The 24,409-nt window shown below is 41.4% G+C and overlaps 1 protein-coding gene across 1 annotated transcript in view; it reads right to left on the reverse strand.

Moving 5' to 3' along the window:
* The window catches only part of PHF21B (PHD finger protein 21B), a 65,341-nt gene continuing 43,064 nt past the window's right edge, over nt 2,133-24,409 (reverse strand). The window contains exons 6-12 of the mRNA XM_021392942.1: nt 18,722-18,798; nt 16,141-16,195; nt 12,984-13,006; nt 11,469-11,627; nt 10,371-10,446; nt 9,336-9,439; nt 2,133-6,081 (exon numbers count right to left, since the gene is read on the reverse strand). Of these exons, the coding sequence (XP_021248617.1) occupies nt 5,857-6,081; nt 9,336-9,439; nt 10,371-10,446; nt 11,469-11,627; nt 12,984-13,006; nt 16,141-16,195; nt 18,722-18,798 (719 nt within the window). The 3' untranslated portion in view covers nt 2,133-5,856. The remainder of the gene's footprint in view (nt 6,082-9,335; nt 9,440-10,370; nt 10,447-11,468; nt 11,628-12,983; nt 13,007-16,140; nt 16,196-18,721; nt 18,799-24,409) is intronic.

The raw sequence follows: 24,409 nt of genomic DNA on the forward strand, positions 1-24,409 counted from the left end.
TTTCCTTTCCTTTCCTTTCCTTTCCTTTCCTTTCCTTTCCTTTCCTTTCCTTTCCTTTCCTTTCCTTTCCTTTCCTTTCCTTTCCTTTCCTTTCCACTTCAGCGACAGACAGTGACTGTCATGCTTTCAGAGCCTGATGTAGTTCTCCGTGTCTGCTGTGGGCTGGGCAGTCAGACTGGGGAACACCTCAGGACCTGTGGTGAGAATGGTTCATTTTAGGAAAGCTTCCTGATGTCAGTGTGACACTGAGGTCCTGGGTTGCACTCAAGTCCAACTGAAAGGTGGAACTTTACAAATGTAGTAATCATTAGAAGTGAAGAATTATACTTGTTGGAAGCACTTCCAAAGCATATTCAAAGTACCAAATGGGAAAGCATTAACGATTCCCTTCCCTCATCATGAGGATGTCAATAAGGCCATCACAGGTAAAATACAAATGTACCAATGCAAGCAAAAGCTCTTGGCAGGCTGTCTTAAACATGCTTAGTAGCATCCTGCATCAAATGCACAGTATTTAGCTCCTGAACTCCTAGGACTCTTATGGCTGGCCCCTGATGCATCCGTCCGTTTCCTGGACACATCCCAGCTCAGGAATGAGGTCCAGCCTTCAGCTGTCAGCAGGGCTGTGCTGCCCAGTTGCCATGGGACGTTTACATCCAAGGCATGGAACCTCTCAAGCCACAGTGAAGCTGAGTAATTCAATTCCCTCAACAAGTTTGCATCTAAAAACTGTGCCCCTTCATGTTTTAAGGATGGGATGCAACAGTGATGCAGTGACGGCCCAGGTGGCACCTGAAGATGAAGCTGGCTGTGAGTTGGGACCCTTTCAGATCATTTTTTGCAGTTAAGAAACAATCAAAAAAAGAAGAGAACAGTGTAGCATGCAGCCAGTGGCTCAACACATTTATTTATAAGGCAATTTCAAACAATGAGAAAATTTCTGTGAGTTACACACATACACTTTAAACAACACCATATTCAAACCAGGCCTTGGTTGTTCTCAGTTTGTTGCCACCACCCATGTGTTTATTTTCTTTTGGCTCAGACAAAGCAATGAGGTTTCTCTATCCAAATGAAGCAGGAATGGCCCCAGGAGGGAGATACAGCCAACAGAAGTGCAGCATGTGGGGATGTGCAGCTGCCAGGTGAGGGATGCTCAGTCCTGTATCTGGTTGTGGCACAGCCCTTTCTTCTCAAGCAGATACAGCTTAAGCCACAGCCCAGGGTTTCAGTACTGCAGTGCGCATAGGCAGAGGGAGGGACAGATGTAATTTGTTATGATCCGTTGGGCTCACTGGTGAAACGATTGCTGCAGGACTCCTCAAATGGAAAGTAACAAAGCCATGTGAGGCACTGATTTTCAGGGCAGTGCCTTGGCCACGATTCCAGCCTGGCACCCTGGCAGGCAACAGCGGCACAAGAACAAATGAGATAGTACTGTCTCCACACCAAGTGGATGAAGCACGAACACTGTCATGGTCATGTCAAAGCTCAGAGCTCAGCAGATTGCTTAATCAACAGCAACCGGACTGCTGGCAGCAGTCAGTCCTTTTCCTGCATGGATATTGAAGGGAAAACGCTACTGCCACATCTCCGTCCTAGAGATTAAATGCAAAAGTGAATTAAAATTTCTGTGGTAAATGCTTAATGAACAAGGCTGATAATCAGAGGTTGGGGTGTAGCATTTCTGCTGCGTTTAAACAGCACAGAAGTCATCTGCAAGCTGCCGTACAAATGCAAACGATGACTTCAAAGAGCAGTGGCAGCTTTTTGCTTTCTTCTTCCTGGCTAGCATCACTACATGCCCGTGTACGCTTTGTAGTACTTTTTTTCATCTTGACAATTTAATTTTTTGTTTGCCTTTTTAAGGGAGGGGAAAAAAAACAAAAACTTTTGCTTTAATGATATGCACCGTGATGAACTTGAAAGTGGCTTACAGAAGCAGAGGCTGGCAATTCCTGTTTGCACCAGTCAGATGCTAGTGATTGATCTTGGGAGCCAGGCTTCATTTTCTAAGCAAAATAAGCTGCAGTTGGCAAAATCTGATTAAAGTGAGCAGAGTTTCATCTGATGTGGCTGTTGCCACTCACTTCAGCATAACATCTCACTTTAACTACAGAGGACCTGCCAAAGACAGAACAAAAAGTATGCATCAGCCTATAATGCACCCTTCTAGAAGTTTAAGTGTTACTAATAGGCCATCAAACTGCTGGGAAGCCAGCGTGCAATGATACGTCAATATGTAGAATAAACTACGTAGGACTAATTCCTATGCAGAATGTACTCCTATATAGCTGTTATGGAGTTGGCTCTGTCATCATCAAGTGCAGGCCTAATAACAGAAGCCAAGTCACTAGCTGGCCTGACACTTCTGTTAAATCTAGGGCACAAAACATGCTAACACTGACTGTTGCATAAATATAACAAAAATGTGGCTTTGTGACTTTGCTCCATAATTTTTGAGGGTCTAGGGCATCCAGGTATACAGTGGCTTCTCCTACAATGACAAAGCCTGAAAACATCCTGGCATGGCCTAAAATTGCTGGTGCTCACAATTCTGCTCTCCAGGAAGGACTAGTACTGCTCTGTGCTGCTTCCCAAGAGTTCCTTTTCCTTCCATTTCTGAGGAAGGGGCAGCAGTGAGAGAGGGAAGAGTGGGCAAAATTACATTTGAAGAGGTGCAAATATGAAAGTGACAAGCTCAGCAACAACATGTTTCATTCCAACAGCTATTTGCAGAGCAGCTTCTCCACGAGATAACTAATAGCATGTGAAAAGGTCCCAGGCACAGAAAACAGTCTGTCATGTTAAAATAAAGAGCTCTGGAGCTTTGAAGTGCGGTGTATCTTCAGAAATAACTTGCACTCAGAAGGAGAGAGTGGGAACCCCACAGCTCCCAATTCTTGTCAAACCTGGAGTCCAGGGCCACAGCAAGGAGCATGGCAGCCATCAGCACTCCCCCAAAACCTTAACTTAAATTACTCTCAAACACTAAAGGCTGGCATTAGCCTACAAGTCTTTGACACCATATTAATTATTAAGGCAACACACAGAGCTCTGTATTTGGCTCCTGTCCTATAGCACAGTGCAGGGTTTATGGGTTAAGATGGTGTCAGGATGATGATGATGATGGTGATTATGAATGGCATTTGGTATTGCTGATGTGGGAGAGGTTTCTTCTAGAATCAGAAGCAACATTAGGGAAAATGAGGCTGCCCTTCAGGTTGCAGAAGATAGGAGGGAGGGGGGAGCCTAGCTGCAAAGCAAAGAAGGAATTCTCAAACCCTCTTGCTAAGTACAGCCTGAAATTCATGTGACACACTGCCAGCAAGTGAAAAGTAGGGAGAAAAAGCCAAACACACTGTGAAACAACCACGCAAAAAAACCCTCCTATTGTAAAACCCAACCCTACGTATCAGGTGCAAGTGTCAGTGCTGTCCCTCCTGCTCCATGTAAGCATTATCCACCATGGTGGGTTTCATGGGATTTTAACATTGGCTTGCTTTAATTTTGTTTGTTTTGTTGAAATGCTGCCCCTTTCATCAGCCAGAAGCCAGACAACTCCTGCAAGGGACCTAATCTTCATTGTTCAATTACTGTATTTACACAGGGATTTAGAAACGGCTTGGCAGAATGGGCTTGCTTCTCCTATCCAAGCATTCGCTCTGAAAGCACAGGTCTAAGCCCAAAGCTGCCAAGCTGCCATTAGAGCTGTGACATGTCCTTGGTCTGCAGCATGTCTACTTCCAGCAACCTGCAAGGAACAATGGCTGTGCTGCGCTGCCTGCCACGTGCACCAGGGATGGGAAAATCAACAATGAAGCACATCGACTATTAAATTGTCAATCAAGTTTAATGCATCATAAAGAAGTAAAACTACATTGGCATATTTAAGACAAACACTTTTTTTCTATGCACACTATCCACTGGACAGTCCCCTTTTCAAAATAACTACTTTTAACAGTCCAAGACGCTTCTTCAGAAATTCTTCGCATACTCAACCTTTCACACTTCTCATTTTTTTAATTTGTCTGAGAAGGAAAAAAAATCATTAAACCTGAAAACATTTACATTGCAAGCCACATTAGAATGCATAATAGGCATACAATAACCAATGTATAACAATTGTGTTTTACTTAGTTCACTTTGTTCATCAATAAAAGAATATAAAAATCTTGTTCAACCGAGTGTTGTGTATTAAAATAGATTTGTATAGTACTGCACAGTTTCTCCCGGAGTTGTGAAAATGGTTGAAGGGACCATGTGCTGCCTACTGATGGGCGATGGAAAAAGCCAGTCCCTCGTCTGTGGGTTTTTTTTGTTTTTCTAAAAATAAAAAAGATATGCGGCACCATGTGATATGCTGATGTGAGAGACTAGCCTTGTGCCGTGCTCTGGTGGCTTCTTGCTTTCCTCAAGTACCTGCTGTGCTAATTGATGAAGAACTCCTAAGCAACAGAGGCGATGGCAGCTGGTGGGGGTGATGCTGAGACAACCGGGTGCCCGTCTCACTCCCCGTCCAGCACGAGGCTGGGGAAGACGGGTGGACCCGTGGGGTCAGGAAGACTACAGGTGAAACAGCAGGCGTGCGAGGGCTTGCTCAGGCCAAAGCCACGCACTTCCCAGTGTGCTAAGAGCCAACAGAACCTTAAATAGGAGTCAAGTTTCCAAAAAATGAGGAAAAAAAATCAACCAACAAACTCTTATAATTTGCCACAGCCCATCCCTCCCCGAAAGCTCTTGATATTACTCAGGACGAGAAACAACCCCATGAGGCAGTTTTTTTTCCTGTACCATTTTGGCAGATAGTTCTGCAAGCAAAAAGAAAATAATAAAAATTAAAAAAAGTACATATTTTTAACAATAAAAACGCAGTACAAAAATGTGAAGTTATCTTTTTGGCATTTTCTCTGTACTGGTAAGAAACAAAAAGCAGAATATTTATTTGCTTTTTTCTTAAAAAAAAAAATCAAATACTAACAAAAAAAGAAAAACCCCAAAATAATCTCTTTAAAAAATGAAACCCAATCTGCCAAAGATATCCACTATTATGGTTTATGCTAAATCTTGCACAAAAACTCCATGAGAAAAATACACCAATAGCAAAATAAGTAAAAAGGACCTGCAAAAAAGTAAGGAGTTTTACAGTCATACTTTAAATACTTCAGAACGCATATACAGAAGCATCAGCATGAAAATACTTCAATATTTTACTAGAAATGCTAACTTCATACAGTTTCTTTATTTAAATATCTGCAATTCTCAACTTTAATAATACTGAAAAAAAGGATCTTTTGTTTCGAAGGCTCTGTGAGTGTCCATTCTGGTCAAAGCAGCCCCAGCTTCAGCTCGCCCAAGTCAATAGGGCCGACCTTGTTCCACTAATAAAGAATCCATGTCAGGTCCTAAGTAGCTCAGTTTCCTTTGATGTCACCGGTTTCCCTCCCACAAACAGCTCTCAGCCCAACTACGTACCCACTAGCTCACTAACTCTTTGCATTTTAATTTCCCCCCTTAAAGCAGAACTGCAAAACTGCCTGCTCCCCACTAAAAGGATATTCCACTTCCTTTCTATCGGCCATAACTCTTCCTGCTCATCCTGCCATAAGTACATTAAGGCCAACATAACAAAAAAAATCTCATAAGCACTGAAGGTCTCGGCAAACAACACTGCACTGCGCTGCGCTCCCTGGGAAGCTGCCGCCACAGCGACTACAAGTGGGACAAATGGGCCTGCAAGTTCCAGTGTGTACAAACCCCGAGACCGCTCCTTCTCTCTTCTGCATCTGTCCCCTCTCTCCTCGTGCCTGGGTGCAAAGTCTGTCCCCCTTCCGTGGCTGTCCCATTGCGGCCCGGTCAGTTGTGGCCCTGCGAGTGCTGCAAGGCCTGGTGCATGGCAGCGGAGGCCGAGGAAGGCTTGATCCAGGGCATGGTGAGAAGGGACGAGGTGGTGGTGGTCGTCATGGTAACCTGAATCATCTGCTCATTTTGTATCAGTCTAATGAGGGTTCGGAGACGTTCCAGTGATGACTGAGTCCCCTTCTGCTGGGCTAACAGGCTGCTTTTTAGCTCTAAGCATTTCTGTCAAACAAAGAGAGAGAAGGGAAGGCTGAGAATGCATTCAGATTGGTGTCAAACATCTCTCCGAACGTCCTTTTGTGTCTCAAGTGCACGTCCTTCTCAAATGAAGTATATTCTCCTGTGAGGATAGCAAAAGCGAAACGAACAGGGTAGTCACACACACTGCAGCCATAGCAGCAGCTGTCTGAGGTAACAGCCCTCATCCATGTCCACATGCATTCAGCGGACATTTCTGACTGCATCCTGTATCAAGCTTCCTGCATTCAGAGATATCACCGGCACGGGATTCACAGAATTAGAGTCATAGGGGTTGGAAGGAACCTCTGGAAATCATCAGTTCCAACACTCTTCTAAAGCAGGTTCCCTACAGTAGGTTACACAGGAAAGCGTCTAGGTGGATTTTGAATATCTTCAAAGAAGGAAGCTCCACAACCTCTCTGGGCAGCCTGTTCCAGTGCTCTGTCACCCTCAAAGAAAAGAAGCTTTCCCTCATGTTTGTATGGAACTTCCTGTGTTCCAGTTTGTGCCCATTGCCCTTCTTTCTGTCACTGGGCACCACCAAAAAGAGCCTGGCCCCATCCATTTGACCCTTGCCCATTTGATATTTTTATGTGTTGATAAGAACCCCTCTCAATCTTCTATTCTCCAGGCTGAACAGACTCAGTCTTTTCTCACAAGGGAGAGAAGGGGCTCCAGACTCCTCATCATCTTTGTGGCCCTTCTCCGGACAATCTCAGTCTTTCTTGAACTGAGGAGCCCAGAACAGGACACAGTACTCCAGATGTAGCCTCACCACGGCAGAGTAAAGAGGGAGGAGAACCTCCCTTGACCTGCTGGCCACACCTTTTTTAATGCATCCCAGGATGCCATTGGCCTCTTGGCCACAAGGGCACACTGCTGGCTCATGGTCTACCTGTTGTCCACCAGGACACCCAGGTCCTTCTCTGCAGAGCTCCTTTCCAGCAAGTCACCACCTAACCTGTTCTGATGCATGTGGTTATTGCTCCCCAGGTGTAGGACCCTACATTTGCCCTTGTTGAACCTCATCCAGTTTCTCTCTGCTCAGTTCCCCAGCCTGTCCAGGTCTCGCTGAATGGCAGCACAGCCTTCTGGTGTGTCAGCCAATCATCCTAGCTTAATTTCATTAGCAAACTTGCTGAGGGCACTCTCTTTCCCTTTATGCAGGAGATGAAGATGAAGATTCAAATGAAGATGATAAATGAGACCATAGCCAGTACTGACTTCTGGGGAACACCACTAGCTGTGTTACTGGAAGTGCTGGGGTCTCTAAGTCTTAGGGCACTGATAAAGTCCCTAAGCAAACATCACCATCATGCATCCTGTATCTGCTACAGATATTAGGGAGCCAGTACTGTGAAGATAAGTTGTTCTCTTCAAACATTATGTCAATGTTTGTTTGGCAGAAAACTTAATCTAAGACATGACTGTTGTACCACAACAAAAAAATCTTTTACCTGCAAGGTGACCAAACTGTACCCCACCATCACTTGAAATATTTCATGTAAACCTACATGAAAATGAGAATGAGAGCAGGAGCTAAACAAAAACATTTCAAATCTCGCTCTTCTCTAAGAGGGAGTAAGGAAGAATTAGCAAACCTCCCTCCTCTCCTCAGCTCTGTACTGCTGCAGCTGCCATCCCATCCACTGCACATCACCTAGCCTGTAGAGGACTAAGTGATTGACCAAACACCTGAGCCTGTCTGCTAGATGGAAGGGGAATGGTGGCCTCTAACACCTGACTCCTCCTGGTTTCCTTCTCCCATTGGTCTCAGAGACCTCGCAGAACCAGTGACTCATCTGCAGACTCCTCCTCTTTGGCTTCCTGGGGTGTGGGAGCCTACAGCTCAGGGGAAGTGAGAAATGCTCACTTGAAAGTCAAGTTGTTCAAAAAGACACTGGGTAGAGCTGCTCAATGATTGGGTTAGCCAAGTGAAATCTCAGGTGAAAGATACACCACATTCTGCTTTGAATAAATAATACCATTTCACCTGGGATATGTTTACAACTTCTCTCTTTAATGTAAATCTCTGTTAAGAAAAATGTCAGGAATGAAATTACTCTGCACTGCAACACCTTTAATTGCTTTTCTCCTTTCAAGTGGACATATCACCAGTAAATATAATCATCAGCTGATTTTGCCATTTAAAAAAGATTCTTTCCCACTGAAAGAACCCAATTTTGCTTGAGAAGAAATCTTTTGACTTTGACAGTACTGACATAAACCCGATAACTGAAACCCAAATGCCTTTCTTGAACACGACACGAACATTTCATGCCATTGCACTCTCCTAATCGCTGAAGATACTTCATACTCTAGTCACTTCTTCATGCATATGTTTGTTTTCATTACTGCTGATGGTGGCTATGCACACTTAGAGGGAATATTCCCCACTGTGATGTCTTTTAATAAGTTATTGCTTTTCCTTCCACTCTATTTTAAATGTGATAAATATTTTAGCATGCTTCCTCTGGATAACTGCAGAGGTAAAACAAGTAGTGACCAATCACTCCTGCAGCTGCCACTTTGATTCTTCCAGGGTAAAGAACTTTCAAATATTTATTGAGCCTGCCACACAAACTAACAGCTACCCTTTAAGAGTGGGCGTGAGGTGAGCTAGCACCAAATAAGCTCCTTTACCCATGGAGGACAGGGATTAGGCCTGTTATTACTGCCAGACACTGGTCTTTATAGCACAGTACATATGGGAGACATTGCCAGCCAACATTAAATTTCAAATGAAATCACAGAGAAAATGGTTGTGAATCCATTTTCACTCATGGAGAGGTTGTTACACCATTCAGACTCTAAGATGAATAAGAATCACTATTTCTACCTGATCTCAGGAGTTTTGGAGCTGAGCTGATGGACAAGCAGCTACTGCTGGATCACACACTGATTTTTTCATCTGGGGGATGGAAATGTCTTAATGTCATCAGACAGATCAGTGCTGTGTGCAGCACCACAAGGAAGGCAGGTACACCTGTTTTGTGTTTTTATGTCTAAAACAGGAATTCAGTTGCTGGTGATTTCTCCTCCTCAGGCCACTCAAGATCTTGCTTTTGTGTATAAAGGAAGTCCACGTTCTTCCTCAGACAGAAGAACACACACGCTTGAACTTTTGTAGCTTGGGAGCATAATCAATCTCCTAGTCACAAAAATATCAGTTTTTCAAGCATAAGGTCTTTATAAACGTCTCTGCAGGAGACTGCGTCCCCAGTCAGGAGTCCTACCTTCACTGCACTGTTGAGAAGTCGATCTTTTTCTTCTAACTGTCTATGCTCACTCTTCAGCTCGCTGCTTCTCTTTAATAACTTTCGTTTCTCTTCTTCTTTGACTGGAACAATAACATTAAGGATGTAGAAGTTAAGAAAAGGTGATATAGCAAAACTGTGTGCTTGACAATACCAAGCAAATATTTTGAAATGTGAGTTTCTGATCTCAGTAGCCTTTGGTTTGCAGGTACAGCTGAATAAACCTGGAGTTTCTGTTTGCATGGATGTGCCTGTGTCGAGGGCTAGCACACAGGACGATCCAAAAGCTACAATGTGCTTTTGAGATGAACCAGAATTAATGCTTGGACCACCATATGGCCCAGAAGTCTCCAAGAAAAAGGTGAATGTTATTTTGGAACAGGTCAGCCACCTGGAATGGTTCAGGTTCAGTGACTCTGGGTGAAAAGCACAGACCATAACAGTGCCAGACTTCTGCAAAGCTCCTCCCAAATACACTGAGATGCCCTAAACGGCCCATTGTAAGAGTGTAAAAGGGAACAAAATGAGTAATCGTCAATGTACAATCATACACCATTTGATACTAATGACTTTGATACCAAATAACACAAAAATAATCAGAGACTGGTATTACTACAATATCTGAGATATTAGTCTTGCAGTGTGCTGCACATCCAATTGTATTTCCCTCCCTAGCCTGTTCCTGTCTTTCTGCCTCCTGGTCTGATAAGATTGTGCCTAAAACTCCCATTTTCAGCCCTTTTACCAGGAAGGCACCACTTTCATGCAGCCTGAGTGAAATTTCCCTGAGTTAAATTCCTCAGAGATCAATCTCAGATTGCTCAAAGAGAGAAGATAGAGAAGGAGCAGAGAGAGAGAAGGCAAGAGAAAGCCACCTGCTGTTCTCAGCCATGGCTCCTTACGGAGCACTGGTTGCATTACAACGCTGCTTTAATATCGGTGCCATGAAGGATTCAAATGGTATCAATCATCATAAGCAGAGAATCCCTTCTCAAAAGCCATATCAATCCCTACCTGTTTTGTGAGTGACATAGGAGTGAACAATAGCCAAAGTTCCAGTCCACGGCACATTGTCGTCTTTCTTTAACACCTATAAGCCCAGGAAACAACAAAAACTTAGGACTTTACAAAGGCACACATTAAAATTTTTCTTCCTTCATCCTCACAGGTCTGCAGGACCAGCTCTACAGTTCATGTCTCAGAATTCACAAGATGAAAAGTAACGAGGCAGTAACTTGAGTAGCAGTCTCCATTGAGACTTACTCCTTTTCACATCTCTAAACTGATCAACCAGTACTGAAGAGGGTAACAAAGCCTCTGCTTCTTGTTGCCATGACCAGAAAACATTTCTCAGCCCCCGATTAGCAGAACTCCATGCTGTCAGGAGTATTGTGGGAGAGGTTGGGGGCTCAGATGAAAACATGACTGTGTAGATCTAATACAGGACTGCTCTGTTCTCTACAGCTTCATACTACAATGTCCCCTTGATATTTTCCAAAGAGAGTAACAGTAATCCCAGTGCAAAACACAAAGAAACCTAAGGCACAAAATCTAAGCCCCCGCTCTACAATTTAGTGACACTGTACTGTTTTAGTAATTATTTTACTCTTCCTGCAATCAGTGTTATTCATAGCTACTAGATAAATTAGCATTTCTGGTCATAGTTACGATCAATAACCATCATATAATAAACATGATTTAAAGAACACGATGTGCTCTCCTTATAGCTTTCAGATCTACTGGTGAAGCTTCTGCTTCTTGCACTGTCTCCCTCGCCTATAGTGTTTACATTATTTGTTTTGTAACGTATGTGCTGTTTGCTTTCTGGTAAAGAAGAGAAACAAAGAAAAGGAAGAGACATTTTTAATCTTTTTCCAGGACAAACCTCAGCAGATGTGAATATGGTGAATCTAGGCACTCACTATATGTTTTAAGTCTGGTACAATAAAAATACCAGAAATAAATGCTGCAAACTGTACTAAAACTCCCTCAGTATTACTCTAACTAATGCGGTCCCTGAAACTGCGATGTAGGCTAGTTTACTTTTGTGGTACACAAATTCGAGGTTTCTCCTATTTTCTCTTCTTGGTGTGCTGTGCCCCATGCACTTACCTTCTGTTGGCACTTTGGACAGACCCAGACCCCCTTGGGGGCAGTTTTGAGGGGTGGGTCCAAGCAGTTGAGGTGATACGCCCTGGGACATGTGCCACAGGGCTGCAAGTTAATGCCACGCTTGCAAGCAGTGCAGTATTCATCATGGTGGATCTCATTCTGCAAAAGAAAAGGAAGGATGGCGTGGGTCAAGTCAATCCACCAGGTACTTCTCCCTGGGCAGCTCTCGCAGCCACTACTACAGCAGCCATACTCATTCAAAGACGTCAGAAACACCCTGGCTGCTGTAGAAGGCAAGAGAAATAATGGTGTACGAAAGCAACAAATACAAACAAAAGTGACAAAAGCAAGTTCCATACATTAAAACAGATATAAAAATAAGAATCAAATTATCAAACAGAGCAGAGAATCAATTAATATAGCCAGCTTGTAGTGTAGGAACTACTTCATTTGTTCTTGATAATGTGTAACTGACTCATATATCACCATGTGTAGCTCTGTTCTGAAGCATGGGTCAAAGTGTGGATCACTTGTCCTTCAAGTCCAAAGCAGAAGGAAGCAAGCAAGCAAAAGTTTCTGGGGAAAAAGCACAGTTCCGTGTTTTATGCACAGTGCCTCGAAAAGCAGCTAGGAAAATAGTGTGCTTGAGAACAGCCTTTTCCTATGTACCCTTCTTTTATGAACTCCTCTAGAGGGCTCCTCCAGCCCTCTATTCTCCCTGTTGTTTTCTGTTCAGAATATGACAACCTTTCTCCAACAAGACTGATTAACACTTTGTCTGAAGCAATATATAACATGAACTAAGACTCATCAACAAAGTTACAGTGTCGTGTAGTAAATTGCTATGCTAATGTGGCGGCAACGTTAATTACTCTTTGTATAATTAAGTGCATTTTAATAAAGGAGAGGCTGATTTTGAAACTCTCGTGGTTAGTGAATCATTATATAAAAAAATCTAATTTTTCCTAGTACCTTTCCAGAAGGAAGAATAATAATGATGCGCCTTTGTTAATTCCAAAAGCATATTTTTTTCATTTTTAGGGATATTATTTATAATGTTTCGTGATAATTTTAGTCAGACTTACATCCTGAATTCTAAATCAGTCCTGTCAAAAAAACAGCTCTCCAAAATTCTACTATTTTAAAATTATCTACTAAAAAAATTTAAACTCAATATTAAAAGATTTAATTTATACATCATACAATGGCCACTCATTTTTTCTTAAAATGGTCAGTAAAAGCACAGATCTGGACTAGCAATTTCTCTGGGGGGATTCTACAAAGGGATTGAACTCCAGCCTTCCTCATGCAAGCCCACGAGATCCTGCCTCTGAAATTCTAACTCAGAGGCTTAAAGATTTAGTCAAGTGGGGAATGTTTCACAAAATAGTATGAAAGGCAAAGAGAATACTGCAATCCTGTACCTTGATGGAGACTATAGTAATCAGAAGAAAGCACTGAATTACACAGTGATGAAGAAAGACACTTGTAATACACAAATTTTGCTACACCTACCTTCCAGAATGGATCCTCATTTGCTAGCATATGGAAAAAGGGCAGAGATAAGATTAGTGGGAAATACATTGCTGAAATGAATGCTAGTTCTCAGCTATGGGAAGGAAAGGATTTTAGTCAAGCTGAGACATGGGAGATCAGGGCATTGTCAAAATTCAGCACCAGTAAGTATTTTTTCAAATTGAGATTTTCAAATTTACATCACATCCAGCATCCAAATGTCTGATACGAAAAAGCCACAGCATGGGAAGCACAGAGTCTATTTCAAATTTTCAAGAAGTTTCCTGCGGAACTCTTCTCCACATGTCACCAATCTGGAAGCCTTCCTTAAGGATCTCAGCCTGCTGGGTGATGAATTGCCTGGCCATGCACCAGCAAGGCACTTAAGCAGTTGCTTAACTTGGAAAACAGAAATGGTACTACTGACTTACTGTTAAACCTGTATAAATGTTTGGCTGACTCGTGGCCAAAATGCCTGGCCACTTATGGGAGTGAGATCTGTGTTACCACCAGCTCTTTATCATCAAGCTAGTCCCACCCAAATCCCTGTGATTTTCTGACCTTTGTATGAACTGTATTCACAGCCTGATAGGAAAAGCAACCACTGGAGCACACTGGAAAACAGGCCAAGTCTTTCATAAAAATATTTGTGAAATTCATCATGCTTTAGTCCAAAAATAAAATCTGAGAAAATTTTAATAGCTTTATGGAAAGTGCAGCGGCTTGTGATTGTTGCTGCTGACTCATAAGAGAACTGATGTGGTGTTTCAGTGACAAACAGCTGATGGCCTTTCTTTGGATTGATATGGTAACAGCCAAACTAGTATTTTGTCCTTAGTTCTTTCAGCTCCCTCTCTGATCAACTGGGAACACAGATGCCACAGTGTGCACTCACATGTACTGAGCAGCCTGGAAGCTGTACACGTACAGGTGAAGACATACACTCTGTGCTCACACATACATAAAAACAGAAACATAAGAACAAAGGAATAGCTTCACCTAAGTTAGACCAAAGGCTACAAGAGACCAAGGTCCTTTGCTAACAGTATCCAATACTACTGCTGCTGCCCAAGCATAGATTGCAAGAACTGGGCATGCACAGCGTAAATTGCTTTATTCCAGAGGTATTCTCCCAGAGACAGAACAGCAGTTTATGGCTTTCCCTAATTGGGAGTTTACATCTTCACCTTTATATTCAACAGCCTTAGAAGGATTCTTCTTCCATAAATTTGTCAGCTTTTTCCAACAACTGTAGCATCCTTTGGCAATGAGTTCTACAAAATTTACAGATGTCACTTCATATACTCAAAAACACACACAGAGATCCTTCGTTCTATGACACCATGATTACTCAGGGGACATAAATGTTATTCAGACAAACAAGGGCTTGGTAATTGAAGAGTCTTTTCTACAAATGATGTATGTCAGGGGATGCGACCTCATTTCAGGTAAGACATTTTCAGATAAATGAATCTCGATTAATTGACATTTTGCTGAAAATTTACAAGAATTGTTCTCTTCTGCATTTCTGGAAATGACAGTTGTTTCCTGTACTTCATAGGGATTTTTTTCTTTTGTTTATTTCTCTTTTCAGTTCACTTTTGATGTAAAGCTTTAGACATTTTAAAATATGTCCAATTAAACTGAAGATGGATTTTTTAAAGGAGTGTTTTATAGCAGAAGGGGCAGTCAGCTATCCACTATGCGCAGACAGCTACACCTCTGTTATTTCAAGCTGTCTGGAACAGTGATTGCCTTCAGTTCAGAGCTTACACCTCATCTTGCACAATGGCACCCAGCGCTAACATTGCCATTCTCTCCAGATGCATGTTTACAAGGGAAAATCAAGTGCCAGGATAAGACAAATAATAATTTTGATTTTACAGATAAAACTGAGACAGGGATAACATTCTTTCAACTTGGGCTCACATGAGCATGGCTCCTGCTAAGAGGCATGTCATTGTGGCTGCTTACTGTGTAATAACTTCTCTCCTCTGAGACCCCAGGCACTAGAGGCATATAGTAAGTAGGCCAATTGTCTGCATGTAGCACATTACATTTTGAAGGTAGAGAAGCACCTCAGCATTTCAGTTGGTGACCTAATGGTGCAGGAGTTCAAGGCATGGCCAGAAAGGTGGCTCTAAACATGACACTTGACAGGTATACCAAGAAAACCCCAGAAAAGATGTCTTAACTGAAGTCTTAATTGAAATTATTACTGTAAATGCTCAAAATCTGAACTAATAATTGGATCAGAAAAAAGCCTGCCTTCCCTTACCTCTAATGCACCGCAGTAAAACCTGAGTTATGAAGGCAACACAAGGGCAAGAACATACTAAAATTCCTCTGCTGGCTTTCTCTCCTCTTTTGAAATGCAGCTCAAGTTTCTTGCTTTGTCTTTTAAAATCCTATATGGGCCCCATCTGAAGAATTAAATTGTACCAAGTTTTCTCTTTGTTTCATCTCCCACCTCTCAGTACTTTGCCTTCTCTACAAATTGCACATTTCTCCAGGAATGAGCTTCTTCACATGAGCTAATCATCATCTCAAATGGCTCCTCTCAGTTGTTCATTTTCAAGGACTTTACCATGAAACTTCCGGCATCTGAAGTACTCATAAGTACAAGATTGGTAGGCATCTTGGCCATCAAATCTAGTTTTATTTCTCCAGCTCTTGAAGTGAGAAAAATTGTGGGTTTTGGCCACTGTTTTTAAGGCAAATGGTAAGGTAAATTTCTAGCCTTCAAAAGTAGATAGCAGTTTCTTAAAGCTGGCAAAAAGAAGCAAATGAGAAGTCCAGAATAGCAATTACATTTAGATCCAATTTTCAGTACATGTTTTTAAGTACTTGGGGCTGGGATTACTATCTTCTTGAATCAATCCTCTCACTGCATGGTGCTTACAGTGGTAGAGACCAGATTTACCATTGGTTGCAGAGACTTTGGATGCATTTCTACACAGTTTTGACCTTTAGCTTTATCCTTTAATTGTTTTTGCAGGAAAACCATCTATATTCACTCCACACTAAAAAGTGCAGGGTTCTTACACAGAGTAATGCCCTATGTTATCCTAGTAGTAATTCAAATGACATCCTACTAATAAATATTTAACATGTCATTAGAATAGTAGTATATTCACCTACCTAAAAATATGCTTACCTCTTGTTGAAAGGAACAAAGGGTTATTCAAATAATTCGATGCAAGACGTTTCCGCTGGAAGGGAAAAGAAACCACAGTATCATAGCATTACTGAAAAGTGCTCTAGTTGTGTCTTACTGTTACATACAGACAATTTCTATGAGCTCTCTCATACATAACAAAGTATCCGAAAGCCAGTTCAGTGTTTTAGATTATTCATTGCTAACCTCTAACATAGCTATGTAAACGGTTGCATTATTTACCTCTCTAACAGTTTCTTCATAGAGCAGTTCTATGTACATTAGATTTTATTAACAAGAGAAATGCAAATTGCAAATGTTATTGATTGTGTTTCAGGTTATGTTGCAGAGGCTCAAGGCAACAGCAACAGTAACTCCAAACCTAGCAAATAAACAATGTCTATAAAGGAAAAACTGCATAATAAATTGTTGCTGTGAGATGACATCTTTATTTGCATGTGGTGAAATGGTAATGGACTTCCCACCTGCAGAAACTCATCACTACCTTCTATGACATTTGCCCACAGTTAGCTGGAATATATTTTGTTTGCAAGGAATGCATTAGTGCCCAAGTAAAATATTTCTCATTCAGGAGTTAATATGTATGAAATTTAGGAGTGGGTAGTTGTTTCAAACTACTGAGGTCACCAAAGAACTTCAAATTTGTAAACACAGTCCACTGGAAACATGTCTGAGATGTTAACAGAGACGTAATGCAGTCCATCACCAACTTATCAGACTGTAAAAGCTGTTGGTCAATAGCTACCTGGGCTTCATTAACAGTCTACATAACTCCTAATTGTTCCTCTACATCATCCTCGTTCAGCAGGACTGCAAGCAGTACCATTAGATGTTGTTACACTCTGCTTGAAGGAAAATTAGAAGGTTTTTGCTAATAATCCTGTTAATGAATTATAAATCTATGTTTCTTTCTTCAAGAAATATCCAGCCTGAAACTCAACCCTTTCCTATGAAAAAAAAAACCACAAAACCACACCCAACCAAACCAACAACAACAAAAACCACAAACCAAACCAACCAAAAAAAAAAAAAAAAAAAAACAAACCAAAAACCAGACGTTGATAGTGGAAAAACAATGTGGTATCTCAAAAACATTTTTAGAAAAAAAAGCCTCAAAAATGATATGCACAACATTCAACTGAAGACATAAGGCTGTGATCACATTTTTGTAATCAGGGAAGTCAACATCACCACTACAGAGGCTGAGATCCTGCTGTTTGAGGGGCACTGGCAAATAGAAAGTCTAATTTATATGCAATTCCAATTTAAACAATCATGAATTAAAGATCATTCCATAGACTAACCATAAATTAAACTACACCAAAATGCCTGAAATGCCACAAAATATCTCAACTCACTGATTAGCAAATCAATCTGAGCAGCTAATTGATCAGAGAAAAACCATCTGCCTCCATTTTATTTGAACAGCATTCCCCATGGTCAGTATTTAATGACAGCTCCCAATGACGACACAGCTGATCAGCCATAGGACTCTTCAACACACATTTTCTTTTCCTCCATGCAATCCCTCACTTCCAGATATGCTTCTGAGGATACATACAATGAGAAGTATGAACTAAGGGTGAAGCAGGCCTCCTCCATCACCCCTTCTATCCCTGCTCCAGGACAACTGAGTTTCTCTTGAACACTGATCAGATTACAATCACAAAACTTCTGCATCTTAATAAACTTGCTGGGACAAAAAGGTTTTAGAGAAGACACTGCAAATGTAGTACTAGCAAGCCTACAGTTTCTACTGTGTTAAACACTGGATGTATGAGCATCAGTATTTGCTACTAAGAGGTGGCTGGAGAAAAACTGAAGAGTTCTGAATAATTCAAGTTCCCAGAGATGTTCTGGAGAATAAAGATCTCCAATGTTTTCAAAAAAAGAGCAGACAGTTCACTAAGCAGCTTGACTACACTGATGGGTTTTCTCTTAGTCTTATCTGTCTGCTGTCTGCCAACAAACACAGAAATTTGAAATTTTGGCATGCCAAAAATTTCACATTGCTGATACCCACATACAGAAAAATCACTTTATTTAGGCTTAAAGAACTTGGAACACAGAGGGATCTTAATTAAATGGAGACCTGGTTGCAAATCAGTTTTATTTCTGTAGGAAGTTCAAATAGAAACCCCAAACTGCGGTGAAATGTTAAAGGTAGAATTTTAATATGCTTAATAAATCTATATTTTTCAGTTCAAAAACAAAACTCAAGTCTGAAGACAATGCAACACTCCTGTTCTTCAGGTCTGATCTAACAGGACCATCTGTATAGGAAAAGGAGCAATTAGATCCCAAATAAAATCAGTTCTTTTGGCCTTCATTAAAACCAACATGAGTTCTAGTCTGAAGCAAGTGATGCTGTGGGGAAAAAATCTGTTGCTTAGCTACTGAGATGAAAATCTGTTTTTTCCACATCAATATCTCTTCACAAGTGAATGTGTGGTTCTGCATTCATATCTACTTTTGTAATAAGAAGCGCTTAAACTTTTCATTGACATGAAATAGCACTGTGGCAAAAAAAAAAAAAAAAAAAAAGTGAATGATCAAGTACCTCTGTTTCCAAGAGTCCACTGTAGGCTGGATTTGCTGTGCTTCTTCTCTTCCTTTCTTGACGTTTGCTCTGGATTTCTGTAGCCACACAAAGAATCACAAACCATGTATTTCTCATTCATCAGGGAAAAATGTAGATCAAACTTGTTGAGTAAGATGCTTTTACCCTCAATCCCTTGGGCTTTACGTTCAGTTTCAGTTTCTAAAGTGTTAATTGGGTTGCAGCAGCACTGACATTTGCTGTAGTTCAAGGCTTGACATTAATAAGCTTTTCCTTGTAAAATTCAGAACATGTCATTTTTCATTTTTTCCCTCCTTCACAGTGGACTGGTACTGCCCTACAAGATTTTTATGATGATCCCTCAATAAACACATTTAGCAGTCATCAGCAGAGAGCTTTCAAACTGCTATCAATGTCTGCTACCAACAAAACAGAGCATATAAAGCAGTTAAGCCTTGAAAGTCACATCAGACAAGAGAACAGAGATCCTTTCAAGTTTTGTTGACTTTACTTTTCCTCCATGGAGGCTAGAAAAAGCACAGTCAGAATAGGATGGCTAGACACAGCTCTAACTAGGGCACTATGACTTATTCATCCAAAATATACAGCTTCACAATCCTGAGCATGCAAAATGTTGCTGTGAGCCAAACATGGCACTGCGCCACTGGAAACAGCAGCACATAGGTGGTCTCAATGAACTGCAGTCCTGCAGTTGGAAAAGGAGGAAACACAGAACTCTCTCCTACTAAAAGGCAACACCTGTTGAAGATGGCACTTACTCAGGACTGCACTTAGCTAAAATTAGTCACGTGTATGCTTCTGGAAGCAGGCACAGAAAGGGAGAGTGAATTCCTGGCCCAATGAAATCTGCAAGCTTATTGCTGCTTTCATCTGAGCTAAGATTTCATTTCTGTCACATAGAATTTCTTTTTCCAGCTCTTTACATCAGAACGGCGAGATCATAAGTGTGTATTTTAAAGCCTACTTTTTATTTCAGTAAGAAAGTAAGAACAGATATTAACAAGGAGAGCCATCCAACATTCACCCCATGACATAAAAGCCCGTATCTTGGGCTGCATCAAAAGAAGTGTGGCCAACAGGTCAAGGGAGATGATCCTGCCCCTCTGCTCTGGTGAGGCCTCACATAGAGTACTGCATACAGATGTTGAGCCCTCAGTACAGGACAGATGTGGATCTGTTAGAGATTGTCCAGAGGAGGGCCACAAAAATGATCCAAGGGATGGAACACCTCCCCCACAAGGGCAGGCTGAGAGAGCTGGGGCTGTTCTGCCTGGAGAAGAGAAGGCTGCAGGGAGACCTCAGAGAGGCCTTTCAGTATCTATAGGGGAGCTACAGGAAAGAAGGGGACAGACTAGCAGGGTCTATTGCAAAAAGACAAGGGAAAATGGTTTCAAACTAAAAGAGGGGAGATTTAGATTGGATATAAAGAAGAAGGATTTTACAATAAGGGTAGTGAGGCACAGGAATAGGTTTCAGCTCTGTTCTTGGAGACCTGGAAGGTCAGGCTGGAGGGGGCTCTGAGCAACCTGATGTAGTTGTAGAAGTCCCTGTTTACTGCATGGGAGTTGGAATAGATGACCTTTAAAGGTCCCTTCCAACTCAAAAGATTCTGTGATTCTATGAAGTGTGTGCAGCTAAACTGATGCTCCACTTCAAAATGTTTACCAAGTGAATATTGTATAGGAAAGTTCATACTCTGCACTGAGATGACAGAGAGATCCTGTTAGGCTGAATGTCCTCGTGGTCTTGACACTTCCATTGTGTCTTGCTTTGAGCACATTTCCCAGATGAGGAACTGGCAGGAACACTAACCCATCAGCCCATCAAAGCACCAGGAGCACACCCTAAAGAAACTCAAACTCAGGATACCACCTGGTTCTGCAGAAGGTCTGGTCTCTTCTGTCAATATCTGAGGTAAAGATTCCCATCTCAGAATTTCCGCAAAATTCTAGCTCTCATTTGCAACCCAACAGTATGATACAGTCCAGTTTTCAGGATGCTTATGATACACAGGAATTGGATTCCTGACACACAGTTCTGGCCTCCTAGCGCCCTTTCCCATGAGTAGAAAGTGCCATGTGCTCCAGTATATGGTGTGAGTATTACTGGTCACATCCTGGACGTAGTGTCACTAGGAACAAGGCCAACAACCTGCACAGATTTTTTATGGCTCTGAGTTCCAGGATATTGATTTAAAACTTCTTGTTCACAAAGAACTACTGGCTAAGCTGACACTTTTTGGGGTGATGGATGTAGCAGAAGGAAATCAGACAGACAAGAAAAACAGGGGAACAACTTGCATATTCTGGCTGGGTTTTCTCACTGGGATGGGAACATCACCTCTCACACTTAGGTGTCTTCTTCTAGCACAATTCAAAGCATATAGGCAGGTCTGATTCCCAGCCTGACACGAGATAGACATATGCTGCCATGTGCCTCCTGAAGCTATGAAGCATTTCACTATGGAGAAACGTGATGCAAGGCTGCACAGCAATGTGCAATAAACTCCCTGGTTGCAACCACTGCCAGCATGTTGTTAACATCCCCACTGCTATGACACCAGGAAAGAGGAGGCTCTTGTGTGGGTAATAGCTCTGTCCTACCATTAAAGTATTACCTTGCTATGAAGAAACCACCATCCTGAAGCTTCCAAACCTCAAAGCATGAAGGGAATCTGACATCAGCAGCTGGATGAGTGCTACATGTGGATCCAGTAACCTGTCACAGAGCTGCAGGGAGAAAGATGGTCTTCATCTTACTAAGGGAATGAACCAATGGCCAAAGGTGCCAGGGATGTCATAGAAGAAAAACTTGTGTACCTTGATGCTAGTAGAGAGAGAGGAAGTGGGTGATCACTGACTTTGGGCTCTGGTTCCAGCAGCATGAGCAGGAGCTGTGGCTCCTGCAGCCAGCCCCAGTAACCAAAGCCAGACAGTGAATACAGGGGCTGCAGCACCTCAGTACCCTCATGGCAGTGTAGGTAAAAAGCTGGAGCAAGGGCTGCCCAGACTTATTGCTTCTTAGTTGTCACAGGGATGCAAGATCACTGGTTTGGGAACAGAAACAAAGGACCTGACATGGCAGAGACTTCTGTGTGTCAGAGTGCATAGCTGGGCTGAGTGTCTTCACGAGAAGCCCGTGATGGATCTGTAGCTCTCTGCCCTTTTGGGTTGCAGGATTAAGAGAGAATTTATTTGATACATGCTCTCACCAAGGCAACAGAAATATCTGCTGGAGCCTGACCCACACATGTGGTAGAGACCTGGAACACAGCTTTGGAAGAGGCAACACTGTGGTGTAGAGATGAAAGCTGGCTGGGGGGGAAACATAATCATAGTGGAAATAGATGGAAATAGAGAGAGACTAATGAACTGAAACAGCACTGGATGTGCTCCACCCTGTACTGCCATCAGGGAGGGAGGGCACAATGTCGGCACTTCATTTATAGAATGAAGGAGTGCATACATCCAGGAACATATCTGTAAGTAATCACACCCAGATAGACCAGAGGCAGAGACTGGCATACAATCTTTTGTTACTTGCTACTTCTGCTAAAAAGTACTGAGCACGTTATCCCTGCTACCTCTTTCACAACAGGGCTTAAAAAAGTAAAAATAAATAATTTGTTTTAACTGATTAAAATAATCCAATAATATAAATGGAGATATTTCAGTTTTTTTTTTTCTTTAGCAAGACCTGAATAATTCTTTTAAATGTTATCTTTTAAATGTTATCTTTTTTTCTATCTAGATTTTAATTCTATTTGTTTATTTTAACACAGTGGCAATGCTGAAAAGTATTCTTAGAACTTTTGGTGTAACAACCATATGCTGCATCACAGATTTATTCTTTAGTTTGTTAATTTTAAAAAGTATAAACTAAGCAGAAAAAAAAGAAACCTAAGTGGTAACGCATTTGTCAGAGATGAACAGAATTGAAGTTAGCTTTATGTTGGAGGCAAAGCTTCCACAAGCTACTGCCTTCATCCCAAAACACTCCGTGTGGTTATTGAATAAGGCCTGTAAGGACAATTCCTCTTCAATGCAATCTGTTTCCTGCAGAATATCAGTGGAAGGGGCTCGGATGCTCATAGGCTGTTGAGGACTGGGGATCTGCAGAACAGCTCTTTTCCCAGCAAGGGGAAAGAACTTCCTCTGGAAGTCAGGTGGAAAGGCTGTTGGGCTGGTAGAGAAATCCTTACAAGAAATGTATCACAGCTCCTCAGCACAAAATCAATGAATAAAATGAAGAAAATCAGTAACACTGAGAATTAATGATACTGAGTGAATAGGCTTTTAATGGCTCAATCCTGATACAGTCTAATTCAAAAAATGTAAAACTGATGAATACATTAGAAGTAATAAAATAAACAGAACCGCATAATGACCACTACTTCCTGATAAATGACAGTGGCTGATAATCATAAATATGACACAGCATTAAAATAATAACCTTTAGCCGGTGAAAGCTATAAGGGTATTTTTTGAGAGCAGCAATCACCAACAGTCATGACAAAATACCTTTTCCATAGTAAATAGCACTTGATGAGAGCCATTTATTTCAAGCTAGAGGGAAAATAGAAAGTGAATTTTTCTGAAAGAATTGATTCTGGAGGATAAGTATTGTAGTAGTTAGGTTCAAAATGTGCATCTCTGCACTTACTGTTCTGTACCACAAACAGAACAGAGCAGTTCTTGTCATTTTGAACATAAGCATTAAATCTATGTGAACAATTTATTAGTTCCAATAAAATCAAAGAGCAAACAATTATTCAAAACAAAGATCTCTCTGTTGCAAGCATAATTTGCACTTCAGCATAATTTCAAATGTTGTCCTATTTTCCCTGGACAACGAAAACAAGAACCAGTCATTATTTGCAGTTTTCGGATTAAAAATCTTCTCCTGAAATTGCTGTGGCTTTTTAATTTCCATTTCAATCCATTACCATTAAGGGATTAAAAAGGCTGATGGCTTAAAGTTTCTCTAAACTGCTTTCAAGTTCTCAGTCACTAGGACATCAAATGATTTTCTAAAATGCAATTTTAAAGAGGAAAAAGACAGAAAAGAAGAGGAAAAAAAAAAAAGCCCAGAAAACCTTCTGCATGTATGGAGGAGACTTTATAATTAAGAAGCTATTTTCTCCAGAATTCACAGCCACTCTTAAAACCAGCGAAGAGAAGAACAAAGTATCTGATTTAAAAAGCTGTAAATAAGTTGGACTCCTGAGAGAGCAAGGTATCTAAGAATGTGGCTAACTCTAAAGCACGTAAACAGTCATAAATCGTGCACATAAACATCCATGGGATGGGCAGTAAGTGTCAATTATCATTAACATTTTTGTTAGTAAGATCCATTCTTGGCTGGCCTAGACACCAGTTTAGCACTCCTTGTATCAGTGGAATCTCACCAATTTGAATTGGCTAAGCACTAACCAAAACATATCAAGCTGTAGAATTTTTCTTTATAATAGCTCCTCTCTCCATGAGAATGTGCCCATTCTGCCAAGAAACCCTCAAACTCATTAAACACCACTGGCAAATTTGCTGAACAAGTTCTTTTTTACCCTCATCTGTACGATTATTCAGAAAGACAAAGCTGAAGCAAAGAAAGGTACAAATCTGCTAACTCTTGTAAGGTATTTTTGGAAGGAAGGAAAAGAAAAACGAA

Source organism: Numida meleagris, chromosome 1 (assembly GCF_002078875.1).
Source record: "Numida meleagris isolate 19003 breed g44 Domestic line chromosome 1, NumMel1.0, whole genome shotgun sequence".
NCBI classification, from domain to species: Eukaryota; Metazoa; Chordata; class Aves; order Galliformes; family Numididae; genus Numida; species Numida meleagris.